Below are 19,739 nucleotides of genomic sequence, written 5' to 3' on the forward strand. Positions count from 1 at the left end.
TCCTGTGTCTGAGTGTCACGATTCACCCTGTATAATCTGTCTCTGATCAACGCAAAATGTGGATATGTAAGTGCTGTGTCAGAATGCACCAGCTGACCATCAATCTTTATCACCTGGTCAAAAGCTGAGCGCAGAGTATCATCCTGAGACTGTTCCCGAGGAAAATCTTCCATGGGGTGGAGGGCAGGAACCCGTGGAGCCTCTGGACGAGGCTTCCTGGATCCCCCCTCCCCTTCTGCAGTGTCGGGCAACCTCGCATCACCACTGAGCATAGCACACATATCACACATCTCTACCCCTCGTGAACGCACCCCCACACATTTCCCCACTACTCTATGAAACCCAGGCCAATCCGTGCCCAAAATAATGGGGTGCGCAAGGCGGGAGCTAACCGCAGCCTTTATAATATGCTTTTTTTCCCCCTTAAATTTAATTTCCACTGGCACAATAGGGTACTTGTGAACATCCCCGTGCACACATCTTATCCCCACCCAGGATGCCTCCACCAATACCCGGGGTCGAACGATGTTCTGGTGAATCAGGGACTGTTCACAGCCCGAATCCACCATAGCCCAGTGTATACCCCCTTGGATTCTTACCAGAACGCTGTATGTCCCTCCTGGACCGGGAGAGGGTGCTGGCGTGCTGGCAACCCAAACCACTTGGCCGACCTCCATGAGTGCGCATTCTCAGCGAATGTGTCCAGGCTGCCCACACCTCCAGCACTCCTGTCCTGGCATTTGAGGAGCCCCCTGTGGGTTGGAAGCAGCGTCCACAGCAGCTGGAGCCTGGCGGGGAGAGGGAACATAGGGAAAGTTAATGCGGGGAACCGGAACAGGAGATTCCAGCTGGGCAGGAGGCTTCCTGCACGGCGCCGGAGTCGGTTGAGTCGGGCCATCTCTGTTGGAAGCCCCTCCAAAAGGAACACTTTTTAATCTAAGTATTGCATCAAATCAGTGAAACATGTGGGATACTGATCTGGTCAAGTAAGTAACTGAGGGGCTTTTTAGTCAGTTTCAGCTGCTTTTGTGTTCATGAAATTAACAACAGATGCACTAGAGGGGTAACAATGAGACAACCCCCAAAACAAGAATGAGTTTACAGGTGAAGGCCACTGACATTTTTTCCCTTCCCAATATTGTGTGACTGTTTTTCACTAGTTTTTCATTTGGCTAGGGTAAGTGTCACTTCTGGTAGCATGAGGCGATACCTGGACCCTACAGAGGTTCCACAGACAGTCCAACTCCTCCAGGATGAAACATCAATGCGTGCCATTGCCAGAAGGTTTGCTGTGTCTCCCAGCACATTCTCAAGCGCATGGAGGAAATTCCAGGAGACAGGCAGTTAGTCTGGGAGAGCTTGACAGGGCTGTCGAAGGTCCTCAACCTATCAGCAGGACAGGTATCTGCTCCTTTGTGCAAGGAGGAACAGGATGAGCACTGCAATAGCTCTACAAAATGACCTCCAGCAGACCACTGGTGTGAATGTCTCTGATCAAACAATCAGAAAGAGATTTACTGAGAGTGGTCTGAGGGCCCAGCGTCCTCTAGTGCCTGCTGTGCTCGCTGACTGGCACCGTGGTGCTCAGCTGGCAACACAGGAATTTGCAAGTCCACCACTGGTGCCCTGTGCTTTTCACAGATGAGAGCAGGTTCACCCTGAGCGCATGTGACAGGCATGAAAGGGTCTGGAGAAGCCGTGGAGAATGTTCAGCATGACCGGTTTGGTGGTGGGTCAGTGATGGTGTGGGGAGGCATATCCATGGAGGGACACACAGACCTCTACAGGCTGGACAATGGCATTCTGACTGCCTTTAGGTATCAGGATGAAATCCTTTGACCCATTGTCAGACCCTACATTGGTTGAGTGGTCCTGGATTCCTTCTGGTGCAGGACAATGCCCAGTCTTATGTGGTAAGAGAACTCATGCAGTTCCTGGAGGATGAAGGAACTGATGCCATTAGCTGGCCCCCATGCTCACCTGACCTGAATCCAATAGAACACCTTTGGAACATTATGTTTTGTTCCATCCGACACCATCAGGTTGCTCCTCAGACTGTCCAGGAGCTCAGCGATGCCCTGGTCCAGTTCTGAGAGGAGATACCCCAGGACATCATCTGTCATCTCATTCAGAGCTTGTCCCGACATCGTCAGTCATGCATACAAGCACATGGAGGCCATACAAACTACTGAATACCATTTTGAGTTGCTGCCAAGGAATTTCAGAAAGATGGACCAGCCTGCCACATCAGTTTTTCACTTTGATTTTGGGGTGTCTTGAATTTAGCCCTCCTGGGGGGGTTGATAATTTTCATTTCCATCAAACAATGTGGCACTTTTCATTCCTAACACATTAACCAGTCCATATCAATGCTAAAATCCATTTTTTTTCCCCGTATTGAAATATGATGTATTTTCAGTGTTCCTTTAATTTTTTTGAGCAGTGTATTTATGTTAACAAGCATTTGAACAGGTGTACCTAATAAATTGGCTGGTGAGTGTATGTCACCATAGACTTGCAGTACTTCATACTGCAGTGAAAAATGAGCCCAGAGCGAATAAAAATGCCCAGAAATTGTTTCGAGATTTTCACAAGTAGTCCTCTGCCTCTTATATATAGTGTTTAATAAAAATGAACATGTATGAACAGAATATCAGAATAATTTATATTCAGTTATGAAACAAAATGCTTCAGTTTCTGACTGGTCTTTCTCCCTTATTTTACATCTATTTGTGTCATCTGCACCTTACGACTAACAAAAGAAGGAGTTGATCTGCAAGGTGGCTTTTAAGGAAACCCACTAAAGCATCACTTAATTTTTTTTATTGCTCTACAGCTGCAATTGATCCAGAATTATTATACACTACTGGTCAAAAGGTTGCACAATGGTTTTCTAATCATCAATGAGCCTTTCAACACCATTAGCTAACACAATGTAGCATTAGAACACAGGAGTGATGGTTGCTGGAAATGTTCCTCTGTACCCCTATGGAGATATTCCATTAAAAATCAGCTGTTTACAGCTACAATAGTCATTTACCACATTAACTATGTCTACACTGGATTTATCATTCATTTAATGGTATATTCATTGAAAAAAAATGCTTTTCTTTTTAAAAATAAAGCTTTCTAAGTGAACGCTAGTGTACCTTATTGTACAAGTGAAACCATGTTTTAGTCATTTAATTTGTTAAGTTTGAGATGGAAGTTGGTGTCCTGATGACATTGAAAAGTAAATGTGCGTAACCTCAGTCCAGATGTACATCCGAACCAAACACAATAGCAGAATAGAAACCATGAACTGGAGGACTGAGGTACACATTTTTGTGTCTCACTTCAAATGACAGGTTAAGCATTAAACCCACATTCTCACACTCAGAAGAGTCCTGATGTACTGTGTCGTACAGTGTGTCGTACAGTGTGTCATATAGTGTGTCATACAGTGTGTCTTTGTGTCTGTCTGGGTATTTTCAGTGTGCATCTCGTCGTGCTCCAGGGTAGCTTTGTTCAACCGTTTACGCTCCCAGACAGTCAGCACTCGCTACCTCTCCGTGGACAGAGGAGCTTTCATAGCCAGCGCCAGACAGTGGACGGCCTTCACCATCACCATGGGTAAATGTGTGTGTGTGTGTTCACTATACAGTATATTCACACACAGGCATATGCCTTGTATACTAGGAAAGTCATAATGTGGTTAGAGCGTGATTTGAGTGTTTGACTTTAAATCAAGAACAGAGGGTTGGAAATGTTTGTAGAATCCAGAAACCCCATGATGACTTTAGCATATGATGCTAATACAGCCCAACAACACAACATGTATTCTATGTAAGCCTGAAAATTGTTGTTCTGTCAAACAAAGGGTGAAACTCTGAGGTCTACGTCATACTTCCATCTTCCATCTCTTTGATGTCTGACAGATTAACTCACTGTTGTCTTTAAAATCTATAAATTAAAACTCACTCTTAAGTTTGAAGTTTTAGTTTTTCATAATTGATGGAATAATTGAACTTATTTGAATGCTGTTGTCATGTTGATCCTTAAAGTTCTGGTTCTTTATTTTAAGTATACTTTTTAATGTGAAGCACATTCTAACTTTGTTTTTGAAAGGTCATTATCATTATAATATCACCAGGACTTCACTAGACACTGTAAGTAGGACTAACAAACAACAGTATTTACCACATCAAACTGCAGGGATACAACAGTGCAATGGCAGTAGCACAGGTATCCACACAGCAAGTCTCAGAGATAGAAACATGCTGCTGGAGGCTGAAGCCAATCGCTCTACACTTTGCTGCGCCGCTATCCTTCTGTTGCATGTTGTAAAAATTTTGGAAACCAAGATTTTGAATTAGAATTTTGCTATCCAAGACTACTGTTCTGGAAGTTCAGTGATGTTGAGAAAATATGAAGAGGCAGACACGTAGAGACACACTGGAGACTCACATGACTCAGGTTAAGGTCATGTGACTGTACTGACGTCAGAAGTGACACTGACAGAGCAGCAGTACATGCAGGGCCAGTATCAGCACTCAGGATTCTCTCTGATCCTTGGGTTTATACTGTAGATGGGAGAAGGTCAGACTTAGATGACAGACTGGCATGGAGACAGCTAGTCTGCTTAGTCACATCAGAATAGACTATCTGCAGCGTCTGCCTGTCTAAAGCCCATTAAGACCTCGAAAGGGAAGAGGAATTTTTCTGTCACAACCCCTTCTAATTGAAATAAAGTTTCTTTAACCTTGCCAGCAAGTTGATTTCTCGCGATATTTGTGAGTTCACAAATCTCTCAAGAAAGCATCTTGTACCGCTCCCGCTTTCACTGTTCGTACAGAGCCAAGTTGGCACGGGCCAATCACGCAGCAGTATTCATGTGTGGGGCGGGACATCCGGGTGTGAAGACGACAGCACTCTAGACGACACCAAGCGCCAGTAGATCAAAACAAACATGGCAACAGAGGACAACGATCGTGTAGATGCTGCTATTAAGTCAGTTTTAGCCGAATCTCCTATTGCTTCTTTGAAGGAAGAACAACGAGAGGCTCTTTGCGCATTTCTGGATGGTAAAGATGTTTGTGCTTTTTTACCAACGGGTTTTGGTAAGAGTTTAATCTACCAATTGGCTCCGCTCATTGTGAAGATCCCGCGATTGGCTAAAAACAAACCTGTCAGAGGCAGGACATACTGTTGCATTGTCCAATCCGTGCCTCTTTCCTCCGAACGGATTTACATGGAGCGGTCCCAGATTGATATTGTGGAGTACTATCAAGTACTACACAATTATTAATCTGGCTATTGCCAGGTTAAAGTTTCTTACCTTGTTTACATGTCAATATATAGTGCTTTTTATATGCTGCGTGTCACATCCATCCATCCATTCTCTATACACCGCTTTATCCTCACTAGCGTGCAGGGGGTGCTGGAGTCTATCCCAGCTGACTCGGGGGAAGGCAGGGGACACCCTGGACAGGTCACCAGTCTGTCACAGGGCTACATATACAGACACACAATCACACTCACATTCACACCTACGGACAATTTAAAGGAACCAATTAACCTCAGCATGTTTTTGGACTGTGGGAGGAAGCCGGAGTACCCGGAGAAAACCCACGCATGCACAGGGAGAACATGGAGACTCCATGCAGAAAGATCCCAGGCCCAGCCCGGGATTTGAACCGGGGATCTTCTTGCTGCAAGGCGAAAGTGCTAACCACTACTCTACTGTGCAGCCCGTGCATGTCACACCATGAGTGAAATCAGCAGTCAACTGCATGACTCAGTGTTTCCAGCTTGAGACTGCTGTGTCTAAAACACTTTCAGAGTTTCATATGTAACAAACTTAAAGTCCTCCATCCATCATCTGTACACCACTTAGTCCTCATCAGGGTCATGGGAGGCTGGAGTCTATCCCAGCTGACTGAAAGTGAAGACAGGAGACACCTGGACAGGTAACAGTCTGTCACAGGGCTACACATAGAGACAAACAATCACACTCACATTCACACCTACAGACAATTTAGAATCACCATTTAACCTCAGCATGTTTCTGGACTGTGGGAGGAAGCTGGAGAACCTGGAGAAAACCCACACATGTACAGGAGAACATGGAGACTCCAGGGAAGTGAACCAGGGATCTTCTGGCTGCAAGGTGAAAGTGCTAACCATCAATCCATCATGCAGCCCCCTGAAAGAACCAGTCCTGTCAATTTGCAAGGTGGAACTTTCTGTATAATTCTTTCTCTTTGGAACTGGTTTGAACTACTACAATATTACAATTTGCCATTCTGATTTAATTTTACAGCTTCTGAGTAAAGTTGTGGGTGAGCTGGTGTGCTTGAGCTTCAGGAAGTAGCAGATAGGTGGGTGGATTTGGGGTGGGAACTTCACCCCTTCACTTTCATGAAGGGACTGTTTTCATTGAAAAGAAATGTTGATGTGTAACTCTCATATACAGAAATTACTTTTTATTTTTTTTTGGCCTTTTGTTGGCTTTGTTAGAGAAGTTATTTTAGAGACAGACAGGAAAGTAAAGAGAAGAATGGGGAGGAGGGGGACAGACTGCAGCCCCCCGTGACCCTAACGAGGATTAGCGGTGTAGAGATGATGGATGGATGGATGTTTGGTTAAGAGATTTTAGATTCTATTAATATTCCAACCCAGGAGAAGCTTCAAACATTTACTGAAAGGGTCACATTTCAACCCAAACCATAAAACTTTTATTACCCTTAACCAAATAATTTTAGTGCCTAATCTTAACCAAGTGTGCAACAAAGCGTGATATTTTCCTAAACTTACCGTGAGTGGAAACTGAAAGTGAAGAATTAGAGAAAACTAAACTGAATTGTAAGACAGATGGTCTCTTAACCATCATGGGACGTTAAAATCTGAACTCCTGCATGAAGGTCTGGTTGCTGGTTTATGCCTCTGCCCATCCTGAATGCCTCCTAAGTCTGCCTGTGTAGATTTTTCAAACTGGCTGTCTTTCCCATCACCTGACAGGTTTAAAATGATTAAAATTGAGTTTATTTCTGAATAACTTTATGTTTCCTTGTAACTGTAATTGATAATGTAGTTTAGCAGTATAGGATTTTATTCTGTGGAGGCAGATTAGTCACTGCTGACCAGCAGATTAGATTTCTGGAGCTATGAATGTGCTTTTTTTTTTACTGTCTCTAAACCATTTTTATCATTTCTTCAGATGACCTGTGCATGTTGGGTTGGATGCCAGGGAAGAAATGTGACTAAAAAATACAACATCACTGCGAATATGTTTCGGTTTTGTTAAACTGTGAAGTAGACGGTCATCTCTTCATATATCTGAGGTGTGAGGAGGGTGGAGTCACCATCAGGAGCTCTGAGTCTTTGTTGAACGGCGGCCGTCGCTGACTTCAAACTTGTACCTTCCAGTCACTAGACAGCTCCTCTCACTGCTTGGCCACCCTGCATAAATACAGTCAGTGTGTGAGTGGTTTTTCACCAGCGTTTTCCTCAAACATGTCTGGCAGAACCGTCTACAGGTCTGTGAGGTTATTTATTTAACACAGAGCCCGATGTGCACAGACCTCCCACCACCAAACCTCAGTCATTCATCTATCAGCGCTGTATCCTCTCTACTATCACACACACACGCACACGCACACACACACACACACACACACACACACACACACACACACACACACACACACACACACACACACACACACACCGTCTTTTGTCTGCATTCATCTGTTTGTAGAAAAGGAAGTCATTGCAGCAATAATTAGAAGTTATTTTATGGGAACTGATAAAACTGTAAAATGCAGACAATAAACTTCAACCATCCATCTAAAAAGTGTGTGTGTTGTCCATTCATATGTGTAAATATTCATACACACTTTTTTTGTGTGTGTTTAGTGGATGGCCAGCGTGCTGAGCAAGCGGGGTTTGTGCTGAGCGAAGGCTTCATCTGCTACGGTTGTGTGGTCCAGTTAGTGTGTGCTGAGTCTGGAGTAGCTCTGCCTCCCATGGTAACACACACACACACACACACACACACACACACACACACACACACACAAACACCCCCCCCCCCTTCACACACACACACACAGATTTATAGCACGGTTAATGTAAATGTACTGTGCTATACGTATACACACTGTGAATGTATTGTATGTCTTGTAAAGTTCATGTAACATATTCAGTGAACAGGAAGCGATGAAATGACTTATTCTGTGGACAAGTGCTGTAACACAGACAATGAATGGAAAGAAGTGATGGATCCTGTAGACACGTCCCACCAGAGTGAGGTTTCGAGCCTTGGCCAGATGTTTGACCAACCACCTTCATCCAGAGGAAAACAACATCTGGATGGACTGAAATTTATCTTTCCTTCAGGAAAGACCGTATTGTTGTTGATGATCCTCTGACGGGTGTGTGTTACTCAAAAGCACTGCTAGCATGGCTGCAGACTCTTTAAGAAGAATTCTGGTATTTCAGCGTACTGTATTTCCCATAAATGTAGTTCATATGGCTCCAAGTGTCACGCTAACTTTACACTCTTCACTTCTGTTGGAGAGATTCTGGAAAACTGTGTTTAGCAGGGTAATTAACATTAGGTCCCTTCAGCTCATCTCAGGAAATTAAAACAATAACCATGAGGAATTTAGAAAATCCTGCTAATACTCTGAGAATCTGCGCTTAAATCCTCATGACTGTAATCTTATGCCACGCTGAAGTGCCCTTGAGCAAAATGCTAATTTCTTAGTTCTTTTGATGCAACCTTGTTTGTTTGTGAAGTGCAACACTAGTGTAACCTAGCCGCGCTAGACAACCCACGGCAACAAATTTAAATCTCCGCCAGGGTGGGTCTAGTTACCCTCCATAAGCCTCGAGGTTGGATGCTCCTAAAACTGGCCGACGAATCACCATGAAGTGTAGAGTCAGAAGGCGGGCGTAATGAAGTGACGACAGAGGCGCGACGATTCTGACAGAAACAACCGGAAACAACTAGCCTAGCCGTGCTAGACAACCCATGGCAACAAATTTAATTCTCTGCTGACTCTAAATAATCTTTCTGTTAACATGTCTGTAATATACTTGAGCTTCACCCATTGACTGTATAAATAAGGCTTCACCGAACTCCTGCATCCTCTGATTTCCGGCGCTCTAGGAACTACGTCAGCCTAGTTGTTGCACTGATTGGTTGTATACCTACCCAACTGCTGCAGAGTGATTTGAAAGACAACCTTTTAGCCCGCCTCCCTCCCTGTTGAGAGTTCCTATACCCTTGTGTCTTCAGACCTGGGTCTAGCGCGGCTAGGCTAACACTAGTGCAGAATTAGCTGATATTTCTGATTCACCAATAATCTAAGTAACGTTGACACTGCAAACTCTTATCACTACGAAGTCCTGAACGACAAATGTATGACCATAGAGGAAGAAAATCTCTGCAGTTTGATGCCCTGCCTGATTATTTGACCACAGCCAATCAGTATAAGTACCGTCCCTGCAGCTGTGTGTGCAGTCATTACATAACCTGCTAATCCTTAAAACGTTGTTAGTGTTCCTCCCATCATCCAGTTTCAGTTACACTTAGACAGACCAGAACCCTTCATATTTTGCTGAGCAGAACCCTTCTCTGCACCTCCTAAACTGCTGTCATAACAACTTCAGCTGCTGGTCTGCCGGTCCATGGTGAAGGTACAGCCACACTGTAAGCCTCTATATGTTTTTCTAGTTGAGGCTTATTGCTGCAAGGTTTGTTTGAAGATAGAGAATTTTTTTCTGCTAAGTTGTTGGTGTGATGGTGCTCAGATTTTTGGTTGTGGTCAGTGTTTAGGGTCTGAAGAGGGTGGACCGAACAGTTCAGTAGCATCAGCAGACGAACAAAGTGTCTGGTATTCTGTGTGTCCTTAAGTGTGTTAATATGTTGAGTTAGGAGATACCGAGGATAAATCACTGTGTAGTCTTCAGTCAACTGATTGATGTACAGTTTGTATGCCTTTTAACATCTCAGTACTGAATTATTAGCTCACTTTGTCAGTTTACTGTTTCCAACTGTGGTATCTCAGCCAGAGTTATGCTGGATTTAAAGTTCTTTCCCCTTCTACTGTACATCTGCAAGGTAAACTTTATGAAGTTCTCAATCGATTTTGGAGAATGAGCTAAGCAACCCATTGGAAAAAAATTCATTTCAGTTGCTTAAATTAGTGTTCTGACAGCCTCAATACAAAAATTCACGAGCTGACATGATGATGATGAGTGTAGACGTAGATTAACTGGTAAATAGAGAGCTTTCCCACACAACTCAACTCCTCGTTATCACGAACGTATACTAGAGCAACCAGCTCACTGCAGAAACTGCACCCAATCTATGGTTTTTCTCACGATCCCTCTTCCCATTACTTGGAAATAGTCTGGTAATGAGGATAGACTTGCCCTCTTCACCTGACAGGGTCATGCCATAATGTTCTGGGAGAGAACCATTCCCAAAGATCTGCAGATGCCTATCCAGCTGCATCACACTCAGCCACAAACTGCTCAAAAACACAAATGTGACATCGTAATCCCCATGCTGGATCGCTTCAGAATCTTAATGTGTTCAGTGCTTTGGTTTATGATCATATACCTGTATTACGACCTAGCTGTCTAGGGTAGCTAGACAGTAACAAAAGAAAGCGAAACACTGAGCCATAGGCGGGATTTATTTTGAAAGGAGGTATGGTCAACAAAGTACAAAAAGTGAGGGGATTAAAAGCAAATAGGTCCCTTGAAATCAAAGAAAAAACATAATTGAAAGCAAAATTTACTCTGAAGTTATTACAAAAGCTGAAAGAAAATAAAGGATACATAATACACAGAACATCTCTAAACCAAAATACAGTGCTGTAGCACCCTGACTGCTAACAATAAATACTCTAAGTATAACTCCTGATGAGTTAACAAAACCCAAACGCTAGCTTTTTACCCCCCACACGCACACTAACTACAAGCACAAATGTTCACTATGTCCACTGGGCAGCTCAACTTCTCCTAATATGAATGAGCTTTTTAAATGTCAGCTGGAACCAGAATTGGAGTGGTAGTTCAGCCTGGTCCAATCCAACCTCAGCTCCAGGAGTTGTAGGCATGGCAAGAACACGGAACACGGTATTTGTTAAAGTAATGAGAAATTGGAGAGCTACCCACAATGATCCTGTTGTCATGACAGAACATATTTTGTTTGGAGTTATGAAAACTTTCCTAAGATTTTTGTGGCTTTCAGGTGATTCGGAAGGTTAACAAGCAGCACGCCATCTTAGATGTGGATGAACCTGTTTCTCAGCTCCACAAATGTGCCTTTCAGTTCAGAGACAATCCTCATGCCTATCTGTGCCTATCTAATGACGCCATCATACAGCACCTGGTGAGTTTCTCTCATTCTTTCTCCTCCATTCTTAGTGTTTACTCTCTTTTTCGGTTCTATACCTGCTCTGTCCATCTCTGTTCTTCTTTCTAATCCTTCCATCTATCCCTGCCTCATGACACTAATCACATTGTCTCTGTCCCCCTTCCTTCTAACATCTCCTCCATCCTTTCCTTCAGGCTCCATCTAGTGTCAGAGACCCCAGCAGAGTGATCCTGAACGATGGATCTTGCTGGACCATCATCGGTGTTGAGGCAGTGGAATTCACCTTTAACCAGGGCCTGGCCTGCATCCAGACACCAGTTAGTCCTTTTCCAGTTATCACAGGGTTAGAGGTGAGTTTCCTGAGCAGACCACTGCAAAGACTTACAAGAATCTCTCCTTATGCTTCTTGCGTCTTTTCTGTTCTGCTGTGACTAAATTTAAAACAGACGCTTGTCAAAGTGAGAAGCACTAAAGACAAATCTAAAACCTCACTTACTGGGAATCCACATTGAAACCAAGGGCAACCTGCTGATGGAGTTTTTTTTCTTGAAATTTTACACCCCGAACATCATGTATATTTATGATTCATGGATTTTACTCCACCCACCTCACAGAAACTGGACTTCCAGCGCAAGTCTACCTTTGCATACAGACAGATGGAGTTTTATTAGCATACTGGTCTGTTGCCTGGTTTCCTGTAGTCCTTAAAGGGGGCCATGTGCGAAAAATACTGCGTCAGACAATTAAACATGCTGTGTGTGTGTGTCTGTGTGTTACTGCAGGTTAACGGTGGAGGACATGTCGCCATGCTGGAGATCCACGGAGAAAACTTCAGTCCTCATCTTAAAGTCTGGTTTGGCAACAATGAGGCTGAGACAATGTTCAAGTGAGTTAAGAGAAGACAACAAGGCATGAGGAAAATAGGAGGTGTGTTAAAGTGAACAGGCAATGCAAACATGGAAGATGAGATGGAGAGAGTCAGAGATGTTGGATAGAAGTAGAATACACTGATAAATAACTGTAAACAGGATGAATCTCAAGGGAGTTGCAGAGGATAGATGCAAAGATGCCTCCAAACCAGGACATAATGTGCCATTAAAGTCCAGAGGTCTATAAATTTACTAAAATTCATTATTTTATCATTGAAATGAAAATATGGCACATTTAAAGAGTTTACTCCCCTAAAAGAATTTCAGATTATTTTTTACATATTCCTGCATGTGTCGACTTAACAGGAACAATACAAATACTAAATCTATAGGAGAATAAATATTGAAAGCAGTACAGAATGTCATTACTGCATTATATTCAATTTTGTTTTAAACTAAAAAGGGCTGCCTAATTTTTTTGTTTTCTTACCACATTTCCACCGAACACCATGCTTTTGCATTGTTGAATGTGATAGTGGCGTTACTACTTTAATAGTAGGTAATGACACTGATAGATTTTCAGTTGCAAACCTGCTGATTGATTTATTACAGCTATGTGTAAGTAAGCCTACACCCAAAGCCCCATTTTTGTGACTTTTGATTTTTTCATTTCAAACTTTCTTGAGAATTACTTTAGAAACACAGCTATTTGTCAGAAAATTAAGCATATTAAACATAAAAAAATTAAAATGTCAAAAGTAAAGAAGCTTCTGAAGTAGTAAATAATTTTGTCATGTTGCTGTAGCTCATGCTTCATTTAACTTAGCTCACTATAGCTTCCAAATACTTTAGTCAGTACAGTGCTTTAAGGTAATGGACACTGCAATTTATTCGGCCAAGAGTCATTTTCAGATGATTAGTCCCTTCAAATTCATCTTCAAAGTGGGAAAAGTCTATTCGACTAACGTCTGAGTGACATTAACTGAACTGGAGAAACATGTTCAACAAAATTCAAATATTAAATAATAATATCACATAGACAGTGGCTACAGACAAAATGGCCATCTTGTAAAAAATATCTTTTTAAATTTTATGAGCTTAATCTTCATTTTCATGTTCATTAAAAGTTTACAGGCAAAGGGACTGGATTTAACTAACCTTTTACAAACCTTTGTCATTGTTGAAATTATTTAGATTATTATGAAAAGAAACAACCATAAGTTAATGCAACAAAGCTTGACAGCAAGTTACCGCCATCCATGTCTCCATCCATCCATATTCTTCCACTTCCCCCCGGCAATGCTTTCCAGTTCTTCCTTGGGGATCCCAAGGTGATCCCAGGCTAGAGAAGTGTGATACTCCAATAGTTGGCAGTCACTGTCCAGTCCCCCTTTTTTTAAAAATTTGAACCACCACTGCAGTCTGCCACTCCAACAACACTGTACTCGGTGTCCACACAACACTGAAGAGATGTGTCAAGGAAGACATTCCAACAACGTCCAGAATCTTCAGCATCTCAGGGCAAATCTCGTCCACACCTAGCACTTTGCCACCAAGGAGCTTCTTGAACACCTCTGCAACTTCTACCACAGATATGGATGAAGGTTCCCCCAGGTCTTCAGGCTCTGTCTCCTCTGCATTGGACATGTTGTCTGGGTCAGCATTTCTCCCCCTCCCGGGCAAAGCTCTGACTCCCCTTCCTCAGTCATCAAAGGGTTTGCCAGAGCTTCCCTGAGGTCAACTGAAAGTCCTTCTCCATAGTCTCTCTGAGTAGTTTCCACGACTATCGCAGCAGCAGCCCTTTACCAGGCTGGGGTTTACCAGGTCTGTCTGGCAGCCTTGGCCGCCATTTGATCCAGCTTACCACCAAGTGGTGATCAGTTGACAGCTCTGCTCCTCTCTTTACTCAAGTGTCCGAGACATATGGCCGCAGGTCTGATGATACACCTGGTACCAAGTACACTTATGAACCACTTTATGCTTGAACATGGTGTTTGTTATGGTCAAGATTCAAGAATCAAGAAATTTAGCCTATGACTAGCACAGAAGTCCAACAACAAAACACTACACAGGTTAAGATCACGCAGACCATTCCTAAATACATGTCTACACAGCCCGATCTCACGGGGATTCGTGAAACTGTCATGTAAGTTTTAGTTTCAGTTTCGTGTGCACCAACACGATTTCGTCATGTTTTTCGTGCCGCTCACCACGAAATGCGCACCAATGTATTTTAAACGGCGGACTTTTCGTGCCACTCAGAACGTATTTCAAAAGAATGTGTATATTATATTTTTAATGTAAAACCGTGGCGAATCCAACGCTATATTTTGCATGACATCGTCCCTAAACATAACCCTAACCATTACCCTAACCATAACCTAACCATAAGCCGGTGGTACACTTACCAATTTGCATAGGAATTTCAAGAATGTCCGGCGGCCGGCGGCCGCAAACGCGATCACACAAGCAGTATACGCCGATGGACAGCTTAGATCGTCATGAATCCGCCGGTATAAACCACTTTCAGATGTGATTACCACAGCGAAAAACATTTCGTGGTGAGCGGCACGAAAAACATGACGAAATCGTGTTGGTGCGCACGAAACCGAAACTAAAACTTACGTGACAGTTTCACGAATCCCCGTGAGACCGGGTTGGTCTACAAGCAATCTTCCACTACAGCCTTGCTTGTAGATACTCCTACCAACAGATGCCATTTTATTGCCCGGTTGTTCTTTTGTGTGGTTTCCTTTAATCCTTTAAAAGGGACCATTGGGGGTAAAACACTGTCAAATAATTCAACCTGTCATTCACATCTAGCTCCATATCTGGCTTAAACACATTTAGTAAAATATGTGTTCATCTGTAGATGAACAAAAGTTTGTAGTTGGGAAAACATCATATGATGTTTTGAAATATTTAGAATTTAATGTGGCATTAAACTTGAACAAACTTTATTGAGTCTGACCTCAATTAGTTTCTTCCCATTCAAATATCCACCAATGGTTTCAAGTTATGTCAGCTGATCTTGTGAGTGACAATTTGTAGGTCAACAATCAGCCTGAGAGGCCCTATCTTTTTATTTATGACTGTTTCATGCCATTTGCTCTCATGCTGCAGAGGCACCAGGTGTGGAGTTGAGCAGCACAAGGGTTAAATTAAAGTTTTAGTGGTGGTCTCAGGACTCTGTGAAGCTGGCGGCTCATAAAAGTTGGCCTAAATAGGAAGGACAAGAAAGATTTTTCATGAGATTTTCTCGTAAAAATATTAAGTGGCACTTCCAGAACAAATATTATGCAACCAAGCAGATTTAACTCAAATTATGTTTCATCTGACCCAGATTCTGAAAGCAGCTATCTTGCTCTTTGTTGAGGAATTTCTATAAAACACAGCATACTTGTTGCCACGTTGTGCAAGAATTTTCCCGCCATAAAATGTGCGATGTTTCAACAAAAGTCTTCTTATTTTCACATGAATGTCCTGTACAAATTAATATGTTTGACTTACAATTAACTGACAGAAAATAGCAGCTACACAAGTGAACCATGAAACAAATGGTGTGTCACAGTGTGTCCTGATATGGATGTTGTCCCTATGGGGAAACTTAACTTGGACTCAATGCAAAGCCAGGATAAACACCATCAAATGCAGACTGGTGGTAAAGATATACACAGATACTTGTAATGTACTCAAAGACTAAGAGCCTAATTGGCCGGTCGCGGCAGTCCAGGGAGGGGGAAGGTCCACACACTGGCAGGGGAATGGGCGGCCGCAAGGGGGCGGGGCTGAGCCCAGCCTGTGACATCTTTGACGAATTCCCTTAACAGAATTGGTACAGTTGAACTAAATTTGTTACCTTCCTGACACAAACTTCTCTCTTCAGTACAGTCTACATGTTCTTGATGGGTTTAACTTAGGACTTATGAGATGAAGGGAAGCCACTCTAAAACTTTAATTCTAGCCTGATTTAGTCATTTCTTTACCACTTTTGATGTGTTTTTGGGGACATTGTTTTGTTGGAACACTCACTTGTGTCCAAGACTCAACCTTCTGCTGATAGTCTTAGGTTTTCCTGAAGAATGTGGAGGTAATCCTCCTTCTTCATTATTCATTTACTTTGTGTAAAGCTCCAGTTCCACTGGCACCAAAATAGATCCATAGCATAATACTACCACCACCATGCACTTTGTACTTGTAAACAGATGATTTTGGGGTCTGTAGCTGCTTTAAAATAGCTCCTAACTTATTTGTCATTTATTTAGTTTTTCAGATTTGTACTGAGCTCCTTACACTTTAAGATTACATCACAGTTGAGTTTGTGTCTTAGTCTAATAAATGCATTGTTACGGCTCTGGAGATGACGACCTGCACTGCAGCCCTGTTCACCCCGCCTTCAGACCTTCCTGATTGGGCCACCCTCCAGCTCCCCTATGCCTCTATCCAACCGAATGCAGCCATCACCACACCTGCAGACTATATGTCTGCCACCTTGTTATTAGTCTGGGAGGTTGGTATTTGTGACCAGTCCTCCCTGGTGCTTCTCAGTGTGTGATCATTTGTTTGTAATTGGATGAGTTTTGGTCTGTAGGTAGGTGTGGTTGGGCTGGTGGGTACCACAGACCACTTCGGTCTGTAGACACTCTTGGTGAGTGCTACAGACACTTTTGAGTCTTGGTTACCTGTGTGGTCAATGTGTGTGAATGTGAGGCACCAGTTTTGTTTAGTTTGTTTTTGCACACTTTGTATTAGTTTTTGTTGCTGGTGGTGGGTGTTATTTCTGTATTTAAGTTTGGCGAGGGAGTTTAGTTGTTTTGTTTTGGGTTTAGATAAGTTTGGAAAAACTCTGTTAGCCTTTGTTCGGTTATATTCTGTTCTTTGATTTAGCAACACTCACCAGTCTTGTGTTCATTGTTATCACTTTTATGTTCCATTCACCACTAAGCAATAAATCCCTTCACCTGAACCAATTACACTCTGGTTTCTGTTGCATCCAGCTAACCCCAAGAGGTTGGATCGTAACAGCATCAAATTGGCTAAACTTTAATTTACTCAGAGGAGTCACCAGCTGTAGTCAATCATAATCACTGACAGGATGGTAAGAGGTCATGAAAACTAAGAAAATTTGATTGCCACAACATTAAACATAAACTGATCATTCAAATTGCTTGAAATATTTTTGAACCAGTAGTTTTTCCAGAAGACTTATAACAAATCTATAAAAGAACCAGAATGCATACTTGTTTTTCATGACAAAGACACATGTTCCAATGATTCCATCATAGTAAATTAGGAGTTACAAGAGTCACTGTAAATATTTCTTTTTAATATCTAAGTAGAAATTGTGAAAAAAAAAGATTTTCTGCAGTGAAGTATCTTGTTTTGTTCTACCAACAGTCCAAAACCCAATAACATTCAATTCTCAATACGTTTAATAGGAAGAGAACTGATCTTCGCTTTAGAGAAGCTGTAGAATGGATGCATTTATCTTTGTTTCCTTTTCATTTCTTCATTCTGGGTCAAAGTTGAGTTTTTATTTTTTTTATCTGTTCACTACAAAATTCCTGACATCTCTGGGGTAAAAAGATTTGCATTTTTCCCAACAACTTTGAGTAGAAGTATTGTTGACACTCATGACATCCAATTTGCTGAACTTTCCTCTTTACCTGTATTCATCCGTTTGGAGAGACTGAGCCAAGACTGGAGCTGAGCAGCATAAAGGGGCTTATGTTATCGTCAGACATCAGTAAGAGGAGCTCAGCTTGGCTCTCTGGGAACAATCCTCTCTCTAACGCTGTGATTTACAGAAGAGCGCTGCAGAAACTTGACATTCAGGCGTCCCCCCACACAGAATCTCATGTGACGCATTTCGAATCAAAACAGCCCCTCTGACGTCAGAACCCACCTCAGATCCCACACCTAAAGTGCAGAGGCATCATAAGTCAGGGTCTCTGGCTGAGAGCGGCTCGCCACGGGCTTCTGCAAATATTCCTCCCATCAGCAGCAGCAGCATCGAGGAGAAGCTGTTTAAACAGCACAGTCATCCACAATGTGCTGTTTGTACGAGAAGCTGCAGCCAATTAGGAACATGATCCTTCACAGCCATGCAAGCCAGAGGGACGGTGTAGGTTTGAATGAAATACTCAAGGACTCACTACCGTTTCACATCAGCTGTGTTTATTCTGTCACATGATCAGGCAATTATCTGCTTTCACAGTTTGTTTTTCAGTATTTCTTGCTGCTTGTTAACTTCAGACAACCTTGTGAAAAGGTTTGCTTTGTTAAAAATTATCACATTTGGAAACTGCTTTACAATCAGTCGTCAAATTAGACAAATAATGAAAGCAAATTCCAAACAAATCAATAGGACATACGGAACTATATATACTGGAGTTAAGACTTTATTGTTGTATTTATGGTGTAATTTTACTTGATAATTCACATATTTGTGATTGAAGCCCTATAAATTTTTTTTATAAAATTTGACTTCACCAGAATATAATACCCTAAAGTGTTATAAATTGCAGAACTAAACCAAACAAATATGAATATTTTGGCTACACCCCAAGGTCTTTTTTAGTAATGAACAAATTCAGAGCTAAACCCAACATATCCTTTATGTTTGCAAGTGTAACTTTTAGTGTATTGTTTTGTGTTTGATTGTAAATTCAATGACCTGATCACTTAAAGATCCCATGTTACGCAAAACTGCTAGCCTAGCCGCGCTAGACCCAGGTCTGAAGACACAAGGGTCTAGGAACTCTCGACAGGGAGGGAGGCGGGCTAAAAGGTTGTCTATCAAATCACTCTGCAGCAATTGGGTAGGTATACAACCAATCAGTGCAACGAATAGGCTCCTAGAGCGCCGGAAATCAGATGATGCAGTAGTTCGGTGAAGCCTTATTTATACAGTCACGCGCGCACCTCCCTCCGCCTGGCTGGGTGGGGCCCCGTTGATCGCTCCTCTTAAATCACTTCACTAGCTTCGCACAATACAACTTGTAAATATACACATAGGGCACACAACACATCCCTTGGGGTAGGTGGGGGTGGGGGGGGTACTTTTCCTACTCCACAATTCCCCTCCAATTTTAATGCACCACACTACCTGGGGGGTGGGTGGTTATGGGGTGGGACGTCATTAGACGGGATAGGCCCCAGTGCAGTGTTGTGCTGTGGCCCTCCGTCTATGCCCCCACCCTGACACTTCTTCCCCCAATTTTAACGCACCACATACACATTCACATTTTGGGCTTGCGGGGAGACTGAGGGGGGGGTTCGTTACCCTCTGCTCGGCCTCACCGACCCCCAATCTTGAGGCACCACACATACTTGTATATACACTTGGGTGGGTCACATTCACGGTGCAGGGCTAGTGTTCACCAGTCGGGGAACTGGTGAACTCAGTAACAAGGTAAATCACAATAGGTTTACTGGCGTGATCTCCGGGGCTTTTCCCTGCCGGGCCCGAGGGCCCGGGTTGTTGCGCCTCCCCT

The 19,739-nt window shown here is 42.8% G+C and overlaps 1 protein-coding gene across 1 annotated transcript in view; it reads left to right on the forward strand.

The window, feature by feature from the left end:
* The window catches only part of rbpjl (recombination signal binding protein for immunoglobulin kappa J region-like), a 74,073-nt gene that overhangs the window by 51,289 nt on the left and 3,045 nt on the right, over positions 1-19,739 (forward strand). Inside the window, exons 7-11 of the mRNA XM_051948069.1 lie at positions 3,475-3,612; positions 7,897-8,009; positions 11,249-11,389; positions 11,569-11,724; positions 12,157-12,260. Coding sequence (XP_051804029.1) covers positions 3,475-3,612; positions 7,897-8,009; positions 11,249-11,389; positions 11,569-11,724; positions 12,157-12,260 — 652 coding nt within the window. The remainder of the gene's footprint in view (positions 1-3,474; positions 3,613-7,896; positions 8,010-11,248; positions 11,390-11,568; positions 11,725-12,156; positions 12,261-19,739) is intronic.

The sequence above is a fragment of the Acanthochromis polyacanthus genome, chromosome 5 (genome assembly GCF_021347895.1).
Source record: "Acanthochromis polyacanthus isolate Apoly-LR-REF ecotype Palm Island chromosome 5, KAUST_Apoly_ChrSc, whole genome shotgun sequence".
Taxonomy (NCBI): Eukaryota; Metazoa; Chordata; class Actinopteri; family Pomacentridae; genus Acanthochromis; species Acanthochromis polyacanthus.